The 18,630-nt window shown below is 34.5% G+C and overlaps 1 protein-coding gene across 1 annotated transcript; it reads right to left on the reverse strand.

Moving 5' to 3' along the window:
• Positions 1-4,862: 4,862 nt before the first annotated feature.
• Positions 4,863-18,089, reverse strand: slc35g1 (solute carrier family 35 member G1). The gene is made up of 5 exons (XM_059324488.1): positions 17,664-18,089; positions 14,656-14,836; positions 12,075-12,209; positions 10,626-10,822; positions 4,863-7,705 (listed from the first exon to the last, which is right to left on the reverse strand). Exons 1-5 carry the CDS (start codon positions 17,980-17,982, stop codon positions 7,293-7,295), a joined length of 1,245 nt encoding a protein of 414 aa, XP_059180471.1. The 5' UTR covers positions 17,983-18,089; the 3' UTR covers positions 4,863-7,292.
• Positions 18,090-18,630: the final 541 nt, after the last annotated feature.

An 18,630-nucleotide genomic window follows, 5' to 3' on the forward strand; every position in this document is an offset into this window, starting at 1 on the left:
ATCTGATGGTATTATAAATATGTTATTTAAAAAAAGCCCCTTCACAGTAAACGGCCAAATAAACTAACTATTGTGTCTTTTCTTTTTCTATTTCATTTCTTTCTTTTACCTTAAATGCTTTAATATTTGTTTATTATTTTCTGTTTAAATATTTTTTTCTTATAGTTTTTTCTTCTGAAAATAATTTAGATGACTGTAAATTTAACAAGCAAATTGTTTTGCTGAGTTTATGACAAATAAAACCAATATCTTACACTTTAAATTTCAGGTGAAGTCACTGATGAGGTGAAATTCAAAACCAAATCCTTGTTTTTGTGGATCCTGCCCTCTGCTGTCAGGAAAAGTTCATTACATGTGCAGGAAGTTACTATTAATACTTCTACAGCTGATGCAATCATATAAATAATACTGATAATTAAGAGAATTGATCATAGCAGATGCACCATTACGACTGTGACTATATGTACTAATACACTGAATCAACACAATTCATGCTACAAATAATCTTAGTAGAGTATTTGTATTGTAGCTGTGATTCTTATCAATACGGGCCTATTGTTCAAGTTTCAGTTGTCATATGTTTGTTAACACAAAATCAATAGTACAATTAAATATGTTTCATGAGAAATAAGGGACAGCTCAGGAAAAAACAACAGACAAACTAATGAAAATAAGAGAACTAGTCCAAAAAATGTATCAAATAAACAAAAAATACATTTTAAAATAAAAAAAGGTTAAGAAAAAGTGATAAAATTGATGGAAAAATACAAAGAAAAAAAAGAAAAAATATTGAAAAAAATTATATAAGACGGTGGGATGACTTTAGGAAATAGCACCATATACATATAAAAATGAGAATGTGTGTAGAAGTAAATTTATTAAAATTTGCAACATACAAAGGGAAAATAGTGCTAAAGCTGAAGTTTAAAAACCTACTTTTCATTGTTATACAAGACATCTTTAGCATCTCGTTAGTCCTAATTCTCCCCTAAAACAAAGAGCGGCTCTGTTCCACTTCAGCCTCTTCACACTTCACTTAGCTCCGCGTTCAGCTGAAGAATTACCCTCCAACTGTGCCTAGATCCAGAGTAAGGTTTATAACACCATCTGCATGCAGTTAGAGCTCAATGAAAGGTACAAGCCTTTTGTTTTGAAAGATATGGTTTATGTTGCACCACAATGAAACACAGCCATTCACAGCCTCACAACTGTGTACAAACAAAGGCGGGAATACACAAACATGTGTAACGCTCAAAGAGGCGAATAACCGCCATGCACACGTACACACAATGGCTACAATCCGCTACTATTCTGAGCACTCCTGACAACAGCTACCTGACTCAGTGGTTTGTACCATTGTCACCTATTGAGTCGTTAGCAGAGCGAGGGTAGCAAGGCACAACGATGTAACAATGCCGTTAACAAGTTTGGGTCTGTTCCACATGTTTCAGTCATTTTAGAAAGACATAATAAAGCACGATTCTGTTGTGAGAAAATATTATAAAACAATGTATGCATTTAATCCAATAGTGTGTGATTGTGTGTCATTCTTGACTTGTGTTGAGCTTAATTCTAATTCTATTCTACTCCTTAATACATACTCCTTCTTTAGACACTTTAATTTTTATTGTATTTTTTATTTTATTGCTTGAAGTATGCCTAGGTTGTTCTTTTTATTTAATTGTGTTGTTATTGTCTCTGTGTGTAATGCTGCTGCTACACTGTAATTTCCCAGCTTGGGATAAATAAAGTATATCTATCTATCTATCTATCTATCTAATGAGTGTGTCACAATGAGAGCTGTAACCTGAGATAAAGTGAGCAATCGATATGGTGACCAGACTAAAGACAGAAGCAATGTCAGAGTAAAGTAAGGTAAAATCTTGATATGTGTTGAAAGATTTGTAAAACGATGTTTTTGAAGGTTATGATAATTCAAGTGGGATGATTCTTAAGAAAAGGGAACCCAACTCTCATCCATTATTAGTAACACACAGGAAGTCTTAGTGCCCATATAAGGTAACATGGAAGGTAAAAATGCTGACACCAACAGAAAATTCAATCTTCCGTAGATTAAAACAAGTAAAATGAACACCCAGCCATCACCTGAGAGCCTCACACCACTCCAACAAAGAAAACACTGTAGTATGACCACATAATCAGTGTAGACCATACCTCATGTTTACAAAGATGGGGCTGGGAGAGCCCACCAATGAGAGAACGAGAAAAAGGAAGATTGTATGACATATAAACTGATGTTTTAACACTGTTTATTCAGTCTCTTGTGGTTGCAACCGAAGGAACTCACTGAGTTTTGAACTCTTGACCTTTGCAAGAAAAAAAACTTGGTAACGCTTTATATTAAGGCCCTTGTAATAACCATTAATTAACAAGTAATAAGGCCCTTGTAACTCCTTACAAGATGCTTATTAACATTATTGTGTGTTTATAAGCTTATATAAGTGTTAATAATGGCATTACAAACACCCCGACCCACCCATTATGTCTTTGCCATGCCTTTATTAATCTTATTTTGTTTGCTTATTGATATTAAAATATACTTTATTGCTCATCTATTATAAGTTAACTATAAGTTAACTATGCTTTTAGCGAAAACCGTATCTAAAGCGAGAACAATGCCTTATTACTTGTTAATTAATGGTTATTAAGGACCTTATTATAAAGCGTTACCAAAAACTCTGCTGCATGAACCACTGAACGAATCTCCTGCTACTTTTTTGGAAGATTTTGGTGCGTATGTGTTGGGAGGCTCTCTGCCCGTCTCATCTGACTTTGGGGGCTTTGAGCTGTCTTAATTTGCCACTACAGTTCCTCAAGTAATGCAGAAAAAATAAATCTTGAAAAACACACAGTAAAAGTTATAAATTGATTTAGACTTTATTATTAAATAATAGTATACTAAATATAATCAATCACGATGCAGAAATATATACATCTTATAGAATATGTTGATGTAATACATTACAGAAATAGTCAAATAAATACTATTAAAGCATAGTTTTAAAACCGTAAAAAAAGCTTCTTCTCTTTTGTAAGGCTTATAGGTCCTGAAACAGAAAACCACTTGATGGAAATACAACACATTGTGCTTACGCTACCAGCATTCAAGTCAACTAAACTAATGTTCTGAGGTAAATATCTAAGCAAATCAATTAAGAATGTAAAATTAGCATCTCAACATGTGGAGAGACCAGAACAGTCCACTGTACTACAAGCAATTATTTAAAAAAGAATGTCACAGTGCCTTTAAATATATTCCTCCACAATAAAGTATGATACTTGGATCACATGTGATAGGCCTATTTTATTATATTTCACACTTCGACTCATGTTGCTGTTGAAAATGTAATTATATCCCAGGGCTTGTTGTACAATGAGCCAAAATTCTTATTATTTTTTTTGTATATAATATTTTTTAGACAGTGCAAACTATCTTTAACTTTATTCTACTCTTAAAAACTAATGGTTAGACTATTTTTTTAATTATAACTGATATTGGTAATTTAAAAAAATCATAAAAACCACAGCATATTACATAGAAATAAAAATCAAATGAGTTTTTTTTTCCAGCATAAAAGGTTCCAGATTCTTCTTCTTCTTAGAATCTGTGTTTGACTTCTTAAAGAAGAGAATTAAGGACACAAACATACATCATTGTCACAGGAGGTGTCACATTAGATCTGATTGAAGAAAACAATAACGTGCAAGCTCAGAGTTCAGCTTGATTAAGATAAAAGGAAGAGCTATAATTAGAGGCATGTCTGAATACGCAGCATTGCCGCCACAGAGCAGAAACAGCGGCGTGTGAAAAATAGCGAGGAACAAACTGCAGGATATTAAATAGCAGTAGTCTAGCAGCACTAATTGCCTTCCATTTCTAGCTGTATTTCACCCAATTAAACATCCCCACAACAGAGGACTGCAGTTGCACAGTGACTTCATCCGTTATGATAGTTAGGAAACTCCTTGGTAAGTGCTAAATATACAGTATGATTTATACCAGACAGACACAAACTGCTGCTACACAGTTTGCTGGACTAGAAACCCAAATCCCTTTGGTGTTTCTGGGTTTTCCTACATACAATGACACATAAAAATCACCGTAATGCAGCTGAGTAAGGTGGTGCACGAGGCCACCTTTTTGTGCAAAAGGTAAAATAGCTTTTAGCATTTTTTTGCTGTAACACATACAAACCCCATGTCTGTTTACATTATAAATATGCTTATAATGCATTATGATCTGCTTACAGGAAAGAATTATGATAGCTATAAGCACTCAAAAATGAAATAAGATTAATTATATGGTCAAGTATCATAATATTTCATAGTCGCTGGTCAAAAACAGATTTTTATTTATTTTTACAAAGGTCATAGTGCAATACAAATCTCCCAGTCGTTATAAATTATTATATTATTTGTAATACATTATAATCCCTGTTATAATGAATTATAACTTAATTATAGGGTTAGTGTAGTCGACTGGCCTATTTCTAACCCTATAGTGCATTATAAGTATGTTTATAATGCATTATAATTAGTCTATAATGCATTATAGACATGGACTTGCAAAATCAATCTTAGTGAATTACCAGCAACTATAAACTGTTATGATTCTTGACCATATAATTCATTATAAAATGTTTTATAATATGGTTTAATTGTTAAAGGGCATTATTAATATTTATGAGTGCTTATAACTATAATTATACAGTGCTATAAGCAGATTATAATGCATTATAAGTATGTTTAGAATGCATTATAGACATGGGCTTCATAGAAAGTCATTGCAATATTTTTTCATTAAGACTATTTTTAAGTCTTGCTCCTTATTTCTCAGTTGGATACAACACAGCACAAGAATCACACACGGCTGTTTTGAGTCACTGAGTATCACAAAAACAAGGAAACTCAAGTGTGAAACCTTTAGCTTTCTAGTTTGGTGACAAAGTCTAACTGTGTCGCTACTATTAAACTGACTGACGCGGGATATTTTCATATTGGGAAAACCTACAATGTTTTGATGTAAATCCACGTCTCCTTTTTCTCTCCAGGAGGAGAAAGTAATCGTCAAGCAATCCGTGTGTGCAGCTGTTCGGATGCTCACTTAATTTGTTGCATTATAGTGACAGGTTACTGACACTTCTCTACCCTCGAGCAAAAACAAAAAGCAAACAACACCCCTCTATGAGCATCGTAGCAAATATATTTTTAGACTGCTGAGGAGACTATTTCCATGCTTAAGGATGACATGAAGATGAGATAGTGAAGAAATCAGTGTGGCCTCAAGTGTGGGGATAAAAAAAATCAGTTAATGCGTTGACTTTTTATTTTTTAGAGGCACCCTATTTCATATTTATATTCATATTAATATGCACTATCAGACTGAGAGGTGAACAGTACAAGTTGCTGGTTAATGAGCAGCTCCATTGAGGGAAGCTGGAGGTCAAAGGTCTTACTTAAGGCACTTCAAATATAAGAACTTATCAACTATGGATTGGATAATAACAGATGTTAGCTTATTATCTTGAAATACATTAGAGGAGACGGAAAAATAAAATCAAAAATCACAAAGGAATAAACTCTTGATGGATAGGAACACTGGGCTGGATTCAGGTGTCGTTCATATTTCAGCATTAAAAAACAGTTTAATGAGAGAGTGAATCGTACAGCTAGACCCTGTTTTCACCGAAAAACTTGTAACCAATTTTAGGATTTAATTTTTTTAATATATTGTTTTGTTGACTTGGATATCTGCAATGTTTTCCTACTAAACAGGGTTTTCTTTGTCTAAAAACAAATGAGAATTGAACTGCTAAAACTGCTGAACTGGTTTGCATTACATTTAATTTTATTCCTGTGAATGACTTTTACTTTTTTAATAGTTGTATTTCAGCAACACAAACATTTTGATAAGTATTTTTTGCAGATATTAATTTGATAGTAGTGTGAAAGACATGAGAATTTATTTGGATGATCCATCTTCTCAGTTTGCTCTAAATTGTTTTCTTTCCTGTGGTTATGAATTAATACTTCTGAACGTGTTCGCATAATTTCCTACAAAAAGTAATGCATGGGAATTTGTACATCTTACTAAATATGAATAGTCACTGTTTTAAACACTTTGTTAACAGTGTGAAATGAAACGACTGTATTTCTTTAGGTTACGGCCGAAATGAGTACAAACAAACACTTTATCCTGACCAAAAAAATTCACCTGCCAAAACTTTCCTCACTGGTTTTCACAGTGAGTTATTATGGCCAAACTTTTTTCTTCTCCTCAAAGATGAAAACAAAGGATTATCCTTGTAGGAGTCAAAATGTGTATTTTTGCCTAAGTTGTTTATTTTGTTAGGCTTCACACATCTGTTTGGTATATGTCACTTCCGGTGATGGAACAGGTGTGTGGTCTCACCTATTTACCTGCTCAGTTGTATGGCGGGAGGTAGAAAAAAAAAGGGTGAGTGTAGGCTCCGATATTTTTATGTTGACCGTCTCTAGACTGTCAACTTGAATACTCTTTTACATTAACTTTTTCTGTTTTTTTTTTTCTTCTCATATACCAACTGCTTGTCAGTTAATTTTTTGTTTGCATAATAAACCAGTTTAATGCATCTGAACCTCATGGATTCTATGGGAGTATTATTTGGAACGCGTCACAGTAAAGAGCCCACTTAGCCTCTTATTTAACGTTTAGTAGTTGCTATAATCCTTATTTTCACCTGTTCTCACAAGAGAGAAACAATTTTGATCAGACTTAGAAAATGGATCACCAGATTTTTTTTCTCACTTTCCCTATAGGGCTTATGTAGCCTGGTGCATACTACATAGAATGAAATATGTTGTATACTTTTTTCAGTTTACCATTATTGCCAAGTTATGTAACACAGTATAGATGGTCCCAGTGTAGTAAACTTCTCTCTTTCAGTCCCATGTATGTCTTATTTTATTAAAGGGTAAATAGAAATCAGTGTTGAGTAAACAGTAAGTTCAGGCCCCTCTTTCTGTTGGAGATGTGGTAATTAATTTACACAACAATAAATGCATAACAATATGTTACACAGGTTGACTCTCAAGAATCAACATGTATATCAATAACTCATAACGGACCCTAGTAGATCATCCTATATTCCTATTTTTACTGTTCAAAGAGCTTAAACCTCCTGAAAGGTTTGCATGGAAGTAACAAGTAAAATACAGAATAAATCAAGAACATATGATACTGAAAAAAGAATAAATAGTAATACCAGAGTATTCTATTTTGCATCTCCTTGTCAGCTCTTGCGAGAGTTGCTGTACCATTTCCGGAGCGCTACTCCACTCGTGCTCGCCACTACGCACAGCGCCCCCGCCAGGCTCCACATGGTCGGTGCGCGGTTGAGGAAAATGAACTGGAAGATGAACGCCAGCACCACGTCGATAGTCCTCATCAGGGCCACGGGTCCGGCCTTCTCGATCTGCAGCGCCTTTGTGAGGAAGGTCTGTCCGGCGATGCCCAGGACAGCGATGAGCATCAGCAGCCAGCGATCACGGCCGCAGAACGGGATTTTCCACTCCCCGAGGATGGATACGGTGATGAGGCACTCAATGAAACCAATGACGGCGTAGTACCACACAGAGAGGTAGTAGTGGACGCTCTTCCCCATCTTGCGGAGAAGAACAAATGTACAAGCAGCTCCAACGGCACCTGTGATTAAATACATTTTAAAAAATTAAAGACTGAATTAATAAAGCAAACAAATAGACTTAAAGGACAAATACAATATATTTTCAAATCCACTGCTTCTATATACAGGTGCATCTCAAGACATTATAATATCATGAAAAAGTACATTTCCAGTAGTTCAAGTCAAATAGCTCCAACCAAGTATTGGGTGCATATAGATGGACATTCTTTTCAGAGGCCAACATTTCCATATTAAACATACTTTTTAATTGGTCTTTTGTAATATTAACTTTTTTTCTGAGATACTGAATTTTAGGTCTTCATTAAATGTAAGCCATCATTGTAATTAGAAGAAATTAAGAAATCAAATAAATAAGACATGAAATGTTTAATTCTGTGTGTAACGGATCTATATATTGTGTTATTTCCACTTTTTGAATTTAATTACTGACATAAATAAACTTTTCTATGATGTTCTAATTTATTAAGATGCACCTGTACCTATTATTGAATTTCTGATATTTGAAATATTTGGGTTAACTTAAACCAGTTTCTTCTGGTGGCCATTTATTGCTGTAAAATCTGTGAATAACCTTCACCTTAAAAGTTTAAATCACCACCACTGATGTAGGAAAGAAGAGAGAGTAAAAGAGAATAGAGACTGCAGAGTTAATTGATGCAAATGTGCATGCTGCTAATATAGGTAATGATTTCTAATATTTTAACTTATATTATTATTCAGTTTGTTTTATTTGTTATGCAATATATGTATTGTGGTGGTTTCATTCTATTTTTATTTTATTTTTACTGTTATTATGTGTTTTATTTTTCAACTTACTATGGTATCATTTATTATTTATTTATAATGGCATTTTATTGTACCATCCATAAACTTAAATTTACCATTTATTATTTTTTATTTATTTCTAATGGCACTTTATTAGTGTTTTTATGTTTTATGTGTATGTCTTATTTCCTCTTATTGTAAAGCACTTTAGCTGCATTTCTTGTATGAAAGGTACAATAAAAAAAATATTATTTTTATTATTATTAGTTTATTATTATTATCTCCTAGAATTTAAATAAGAATGAATATGATATGAAAAAATCCCTTCATTTGTCTCTACAGTGAAGCTGGAAATGTCATAACCTCTACCCCATTCAATGCAAGAATGATATTTGACTTGTTGACATGTGCTGTGCAGTGTATTTGGAGGTCTATTTTGGGTGCCAAAGTTTAATTTAGTTACACCTAGAAAACACAGAAAGTCGGGGGAATGAACACTGCTATGGCTGGTGTCGATGCTGAAGAGATCATAGATGCACTCTCCATTTGGAAATAACAGCTTTTTTTCTGCACAGTGTTGCACCTGCACATTTGTTGTAAAGACAGGTTATATAACAAATGAGGGAGATTAATCAGATGTAGTGTGCTGTTCTGATGTTACACTGGACTGGAGCAGCAAAAAGAAAACTTAAAGGGGTGTCTAAAAACAAAATAAAAACAAATAAAAACAACAATAAATCTGAGGGAAATTATCTTGCTGCATGGACAAAAAAAATTCTTGACAAGATTTCTTGAATTAAGATAGTTAAATCTAGAAATAAGCATGTTGAACGCTTAAAAAAAGAAATTAACTTTTTAAAACAAGAAAAATGATCTAACTCTTCTAAAATCTTCTAAAGTTTTTTTATCTTGGTAATAATTTGCAGTGTGAATTTTCTGGTCAATCTTCATTTGGGACACATTTTGAGACACTGGTGCGAAATAAAAAGTGTGGTTTACAGGTGGGAATATTGGTTAAATGTACTTGTAATAACTGGAATTACATCTCAACACACTCAAGTCTAATACTTTTTGACCTGAGAACCATGACTAATTGGAAGGGCTGTGTCGCCCAGCTGAATCCCAGCTGACCCTGATGAGCTGAAGGACATATCTGTATTGCACTGAATACCCCTAGTTCCCATGGTAATCCTGTCTGACAGGAGTCTGAACAAGAGGATTTCACCTACTTAATATGGTCAAACAAACGTGTTTATGAGGTGGCGATATCTGGGACACAGTCGGATGCCATCGCCTTTTCATCCCTACTAGCCAGGCGCCTTATTTTGTGTAATTGGAAATCGGTTAGGCCTCCCACGCACAGGCGCTGGGTTGGGGATGTAATGGCACATTTGAAACTTGAGAAGTTAAAACACTCAATCAGGGGATCAACCCAGAGGTTTTACAATGTTTGGCAGCCATTTTTGAACTACTTCAATTTGGAATTCCCGGCTAGGGACACTGAGACTACTACTTAATTGACTCACAATCTCTGTAATGGGTTAGAATTTGTACTCTTTATATTTATTATTTATTTATTTTTGTTTTGTTTTTGTAGTTTTATTATTGTTGTTATTATCATTATTATACATTTTCTTTTTTATATGTATATGTTTATGTTACTGTTGTGGCTTTATTTTCCATATATTTTGTGTTTGCGGTCTTGTTGATTGTGTTGTACAGTGCAGGCCAAAAGTTTGGACACACCCATCTCATTCATTACGTTTTTCTTTATTTTCATGACTATTTACATTGTAGATTCTCACTGAAGGCATCAAAACTATGAATAAACACATATGGAATTATGTACTTAACAAAAAAAGTGTGAAATAACTGAAAACATGTCTTGTATTTTAGATTCCTCAAAGTAGCCACCCTTTGCTTACTAGAATATAAGACATGTTTTCAGTTATTTCACACTTTTTTGTTAAGTACATAATTCCACGTGTTCATTAATAGTTTTGATGAATTTACAATGTCATAGTCATGAAAATAAATGAAAAACATTGAATGAGAAGGTGTGTCCAAACTTTTGGCCTGTACTGTATGTGTTTTCAGCATAAAAAGCCAATAAAAATATTTGAATAATAATAATAACAAACATGTTTATATAACCTGCAAACGCAGCGATCGTCCCCTTGATGTGGTTTGTGTAGTTTCCCTCAATGCCATGTCGATCCTCGCCAAACAGGAACGGCGGCCGGGCGATGAGGATGACTCCAGTGATGGTGAAAACGGTGAAGACACAGTCCCAGATTGTGCATCTTTCCTTTAGGAAGACCCAGGCCAGGAGGGAGGTAAAGACTGGATTACTGAAAGAGAAAGCGCAAATATGTTGGAGAAAGTGTGCTAGAACTCAGAGAATATAAAAAAAAGTTGTGGTGGATAGTATTAATTTACTCAGGTACTATACTTTATTGGAGCGTTTTAATTTTCATTCATACTTCTACTCCACTACATCAAAGAAGCAAATATTATGCGTTTTACTCCTCTATGTGTATTTGAAAACTTTAATTACACTGCAGATTTATTTTACATAAATAAACAAATAAAGGTTATATCATTATGACAATAAACGTTATAAAGTTATGAATAAAAACAACATTTTATTGAGACTTGGAGGGGGGAATTCTACATTATGATATTGGTATTTTTTTAAGTAAAAGATCTGAGTGCTTTTTCCACCTCTGGAAAAAAATGAGATGTGAATCAGCAGAGGCCCCATGATACGATTTTATCCCAATACTTGGAGTCACGATACGATATTATTGCAATTTTAAGCATGTTGTGATATGATGAGTATTGCGATACATTTTGTGTCCACAAAATTAAATTCATTCAAGAATTGTTTCATCAAATAAGAGAAATTAATCTCACTTCATTCTTTTTATTTCTCGACAATGAGAGTCAAACCCACAGACTGGCCAACAAAGTATCCGGTCAGACTGAACTGAACTGATAACAAACAGGTATGGACGACAACAACTGCAGCATTCCATCAAACTTTCCTCACCTTTAAGCTTCACTGCTCTGAATTTTGTTGACATGCCTAACTTTGCAGTGTTATTGCGACAACTTCCCAACATGATATCCTGAAGCACGTGGTACCTATAGATTCCTTAGATTTTCTAGATTTATATGGTATCGCTATGGCTTCCGAAAACAAAACAAAAAAAACAGCGGAAATACTGACGGACCGTAGGAATGCTAAATATCGATACCTGGCTGCCATGAATCAATATAATATTGCCACGCAAAATCTGGCGATACTATGCTGTATCAATTTTCCCCCCACCTCTAGTAGTGGTACACTTAAATAAATACATACACAGGGAAGTTGAAAGAAGTGGTGATTATTGTCTCAACAGATTTGTCTCATATGAGGAATCCAGCTCATTACCAATCCACTTTTCTTTAGTGAATTAGTGATACATAATAAAAAGGAATAAGGAAAATCTTAGAAAATGAGACAGAGATTAAAGAAAAAGGTGACAGGCATACAATCCAGGGAGGATAGAGTCTTTGTGCTATTAGTATAATCTCTATTAATCCACAATCAATTACCTGAACATAATGACTGTGGCGTCTGCAAGCGGCATCTGCTGAACAGCATAGAAGAGCAGGATCATGGCATTGGAACCGAGGAAACCCCGGAGAACCAGATATATTCGTTTGTCCCTGGGACCGAGGAAACCTGTCCTGGAGGAGCAGACATATGAGGATGATGGATGGATGAATGACTGGATGGATGGATGATTAGACTGACTGTCAGAGGAAGTATTAAACAGGATTTTAGACAGGGATGGATGGAGACAAAACGAGCAGCAGAGTGAGCTGAGAGATGACAAATGAATGGATGGGTGGATGGATAGATGGGTAAGCAATATGGAGATGACACTGATGGATGGACAGATGAACGGATGGGCTGAAAACAGAGAGTTGGTTATGAATTTATGCAAAAGCAAAGAGGAGTGTAGAGGACATATGGATGGATGTAGAAAAGGTAAATGTATGAATACAAGTACTGGTGGCAGCGTTTGGGAATTAAGGTTATTTTTGATTTTTAGGGACAAAAGAGAAGTGATTTTATATCAATCCATGCAAAATTAAATACATTATATTTTCTTTCCCTTCATATAATTTTCTTAGTAGCTCAGTTATTTGGGTTACTTGTGTTTTTTCATTCTAGTGGGCATGTTATTGTTTATGTCGTGTAGTTTCACATGGCTTGTTTTAAACATTATCTTAAAATAATATATTTACTGTACTAAGATTATGCATCTGTTGCAAATAAATATTTTATCAGCTGTGTAGTGTACACTATATTTAAAAGTATTTACTGCTTACCTTGCCTTCAGAAAGCCCTGTTAAAGTTTTTATGTCACCAGACTCCTTTGAAAAGAAACAGTCATTTTACCTCACAAAACACAGAAAATGCTAATCTACTGCTTCCTCGACCATTTGGTTTGTTTGTGTTCATTTGTGACATTGGTGAATCCGAAAACATCCTTTTGAACACCAAAGTTACACAACAACACAAGAAAATGGACCAACTGAGGCAGCGGTAGGCCAGTCAGTCCTGTGTTTCGCAAGGTAAATTCACTGTTTTTGTCAAAGGAGTCTGGTGGCTTTGACGAGAGCATACAGGTGCATCTCAATAAATTAGAATATGATAAAAAAGTTTATTTATGTCAGTGACTCAATTCAAACAGTGGAAATAATATATATATATATATATATATATATACATATACATATAAATAGTACAGGCCAAAAGTTTGGACACACCCATCTCATTCAATGCGTTTTTCTTTATTTTCATGACTATTTACATTGTAGATTCTCACTGAAGGCATCAAAACTATGAATAAACACATATGGAATTATGTACTTAACAAAAAAAATGTGAAATAACTGAAAACATGTCTTGTATTTTAGATTCCTCAAAGTAGCCACCCTTTGCTTACTAGAATATAAGACATGTTTTCAGTTATTTCACACTTTTTTGTTAAGTACATAATTCCACATGTGTTCATTAATAGTTTTGATGAATTTACAATGTCAATAGTCATGAAAATAAAGGAAAAACATTGAATGAGAAGGTGTATCCAAACTTTTGGCCTGTACTGTGTATATATATATATATATATATACGTCTATATATATATATACGTATATACGTATATATATATAAATATCCATTACACACAGAATGAAACATTTCATGTTTTAATTCATTTAATTTCTTCTAATTATAATGATTATGGCTTACATTTAATGAAGACCTAAAATTCAGTGTCTCAAAAAATTTAATATTACAAAAGCCCAATTTAAAAAAGTATGTTTAATATGGAAATGTTGGCCTCTGAGAAGTATGTCCATCTGTATGCACTCAATACTTGGTTGGGGCTAATTGACCTGAACTACTGGAAATGGACTTTTCAATGATATTCTAATGTATTGAGATGCACCGGCCTCAGTAACTCCCACATAAATTCCAACAGGGTTGCCTGCAGGCAAGGTAAAGCAGTGTAATAACTCTAATAATAGCATACACTTGATTTTTCTTTTTATTAGGTGACTAAAATAGGTTTTGCAGCTGCCTCCATCTCCAGTTGTACATTGCTTAGCTTCCATGTTGGTATATCGGCCTGCTCCAAAACTGGGGCAACCAGTTTTTACTATAGGTTTTACACTGACTATGACTTAGTATCTCATACAAATCCAAAAAAGAAAGTTTGAAAAATGTGTATATTTGCAGTACCTTTTAATTAAAAGCAAATGACTTCACATGGGAAGACATTATTCAAAACCTTCCTAACACTGGATCTAAGTGGTATATTATTCCATAATAATACATTTTCTTACAGTATTTTGACAACTTAAACTTGTTTAAGCAGTGATTGCATGTTAAGTCAGGATACTTGCTAATGAGTTGGGTGCAGGGCATGAACACAATGTAGGAATCTACTGAGATAACTTACTGGAAGGGAGATGCATTACCTAGCTGCCGAGTTAATGCACTTAATCTGATCACAACATATAAATTGTTGGTTTAAATAAAGACTGTTTGGAGAAATAAGTATTTACTGTCTATCTGTGGAAATCTTTGATGTGTTGTTTGAGTTTTTTCCATCATGCTTACTTGTGGTAGATGAGTAACGGCATAATGAAGAGCATCTGGAAGAAGCAGCGTATGGCGCTGATCTCTATGGCGTGGACTCCCTGGATGGTTTTCACCATGAGGGCAATGATAGAAAAGAAAACTGTGGCCAGGAAAGCATAGAACAAACCAAGACCTGGACATCTCTTTAGTTTCTCTGAGTCTGAGGAAGGAGAAAATGAGAAGAGAGTAAAAGAACAGGGAGTTACAGTGGGGGAGCAGACAGGTATAAGGGGTCCTAAATGGGTTTCACATTTCATTTAAAAAAATACTGCTTACAGGATGGAGCAGTGAAGTTAAAAATATGTTATTGAACTCCATGTGGCCTGGGTACAAAATTCAGTTAAAAAAGATCTCCAGAAGACAAGGGTGTAGTGTTTGCAAACCCTGCCTGTGGGACAATAAACTGATATGCTTGTGGAGATTAGATTCCAACCTGAGGTCATGCAGACATCTGTCTTTGTGTTTTTCCACAATGTGAGGTTTACTCCCCATTCATTTATCAAATACAGCATGTGGTTTCTTTACGTTACACCAAGCCGATTTGGCAACTAATTGATTATTTTAGTTTTAGTCGACTAAGACTTCTTTTGCGACAGTCTTTTTTCAATGCTTTTTTCATGTTAAATAACAGATTTCCAAGAAAACTGTGAGCACATATTTGATAAACACAAGATTTAAAGTGATTAAATCAACTTATATTATGGTCAGGGTTAGGGCTGTGCGATATGTTTTTAAATGTGATATGGAATTAGACAAATTTGCATATATCTATATAGTTTTTAAAAAGTCTTTATATATAAATGCTGCCCTTACTAGGGTTTGTAATATTTAGTTATTTTGTAATGTTCTTTATTCTTTTCTCATATAAATATATTTATTTCAGAAAAAGATTGGCCTACACTAAGTAGTTCCAGCATTTTTTCTTGGGAAGTAACCATAACATAAGCAAGGTGTCCATAATCAGAAATGTATGGCCTACATGTCATCCATTAATACCTCATCAAGCTTTAACCGTACCACTGGATTACTCAAGAAATTGTATTAGCGTTAGACAACTAAGAATTTCTTTAGTTGAGGAAAGCCCTACCAAAAACATCCCATTTTTTCCTGTTCTTTGTTCCAATATAATGCCTAGAAGACACAGGCAGGAAGATTATTTCAGTGTGAAATTACTGCATTAGTATTCCACTCATTTAATACAATTTGCTTGGAATCATTGACTTGGACAATAGAATTTTGTATTACATTATGTGATCATATCATCACTTTATTATTTCACTGAAAGTCTGAAAGCAATAATGAATTACTGTCTAAAATAATTACTGTCTAAGATAAAAATCATGACATCGCATGTGAGTCATTATTCAACAGTACAAAATGTAAACAAAGGGAAACTTGGGTCCAAGGGCATTGAGTGCATTTTCTCACTTCCTTGTAAAGCCTTTCTTCCTCATACACAGTTAAACGGATGGGGAAACCCCTATAACCCTTATAAACTACTGAACTAGAGTGTGAGCAAAACATATTCAGAACATAGCTGTAGCCGTACGGATGGAAATGTTTTCATTAAACTTTACAACAAGGCTCTATTGAGAAGTGTGGTAAGCTAGAAGCCTACAGGGTTTGTGGCCGTGCTGCTGGAAAAGTGCACAGTCATTCTTCCTACTTAATGAAGGTTGATGCAAATGTTAAGCTGGCTTACATCAGTTTATCTTTATGTGTGCATCGTATTAAAATATATTTTTGGACACAAATCAACGTATATGGACCACCATCAAATATTACAGTTTTATTCCCAAATAACAAATGACCATGTAAAACATTTCTATTATATAAATATGGTTTGTTATACAAAGCTCGCATCATTTTGGCCCCTTTTTCTTTTTTTTACTGTGACACAAAGTATATTAAGACAGGAAATAAATAAGAGAACTAATAATAAATAAAAACTAAAGTAAGGACTATATAACTACTATAAGAGTAGAAGTTAAAAAATGACACTGTATGTTTAATAGCAGCGAGTCTAATAAATAAGTCAAACAATTTACACAAGGATTATATATATATGCTATTAAGTAATACAGTATACAGAACAATTTAGTGTCTGTATTAGGATAATAAATATAATAAAGTACAGAGGTCATCACTCTTGAAATAGCCTTTTTTTTTTTACACTTCTAGTCTTAGGTATGTGAAAGAACAACACAGGAGATTTATATATATATATATATATATATATATATATATATATATATATATATATATATATATATATATTAACAGATCACATCATGATATGATGATAACTTTTTAGGGAACTACTGGCAGTGTCCCACATTCCCTGGGGGTCCCCGGACTAAACTTTGACAACCACTGTTATAGTACATGATATGATGTTATAAATATAGTATATTGTAACTTAAAATAGGCCTATGATATACATGAGAGTATAAATGTAGGATAAACCACCCCAATTCCAAAAAAACCTTAATGAAATAAAATTGGACCATTTTCAAATAATTTTAATCATACATTCAAATGGAAAAAATACAGTATTACTAATGTTCCAACTGAGAAACTTTTGTTGTTGTTTTTTTATTCAGATTTTTGTTTTTATATGGCGTCCCAACATTTTTTGGTTGGAGTAAAAGCTGCAATGTGATAGTAGTAATATTTATAATATATATAATCAAATAATTTGTATGAAATTACATCATTTGGTCCAGCCTTGAAGAAAAAGAAATGTGTGTTAAGTGACATTAACTATACCCCAGCTAATAGGTTAATATCCCCCACGTGACATTAGGCCGAATACATGACGTTACACGGTTGTGTAACGTAAGGGTGACGCGGGAAGCCATTGACTGATTAATACCGTATTTCTACACCTTCTCAAAGTTAAACAACATGTGATGGGGACAGAGGCAGGTATCACTTCACTTTAAGATGCCGTTTAACTTGCAAATAAAGTGCGTGCGCTCTTCTACCTTCACGTGCGCTTCCGTCTGGGGATGCGAGCCTGCTTCTGACGCAAAACGCCGACGGGCATAGCGTTTGGCTCTCGCTGCTTTCCGGTGAATTTTCGGTGCTTCCTCTCGCTCCCTCAGCATCACCATCCAAATCACACGACGACACATGGCAGTTCGTTTGTAAGTGAATCGTCGCTGCTGTCCGTTCATCATCGCCACTGTCGTCGTCGCCGCCGCTGTTTGTGTCCCCATGGCTGTCAACTTTGTGAAACACTACGGTAACGCCGCTCTCCGAGGACAAAGCCCGCTCGTGTGTGCAGTGGTTCCAGTCGCCCATGGTGAGATGTGGCGGCCGGGCGGCAGCATGCCTCGGACACAATGCTGTCCGCTTTCTTCGGTGCCCTGAGTGACTGAGAAGACAAGGTTAATGACTAACCTTGGTGGCAGGATACCAACTCCCATGCGGTGGTTACTTTACCCACAGGGGGGCAGAACTGAACACAACCAAACTCTGCTGGACAACTAAAACATTACCAAACGTTTACGCCCATAACACAGGCAAACCAACCACAACTCAGCTCACACACATTCGGGCTGAAAAACGTCTTATGAAATACACAGAGGAGTCGTGGGATATAACTAAGTACATTTACTTAAGTACTGTAGGCTCCTTATGTACACATTTTAGGTTATCAATACTTTAATTAAATATTTCCATTTCACGCCACTTTCTCCCTCTAATCCACTACCATTTTGGAAGCCAATAATGTGCTTACTAACTCTTCTACATTTATATGACAATATTAGTAAGCTAGTTACTTTCTACTATTGTTTACTAGATAGATAGATAGATAGATAGAGACTACTTTATTGATCCCAAATTAGGATTAAAATAGATTTAAATAGTCTAATACATACACAGATGAAACTTTAGCATACTTTATAGATACTTTATATATTCATTGATTTAATACCCATAGAACAC

The sequence above is a fragment of the Centropristis striata genome, chromosome 21, assembly GCF_030273125.1.
Source record: "Centropristis striata isolate RG_2023a ecotype Rhode Island chromosome 21, C.striata_1.0, whole genome shotgun sequence".
NCBI lineage: Eukaryota > Metazoa > Chordata > Actinopteri > Perciformes > Serranidae > Centropristis > Centropristis striata.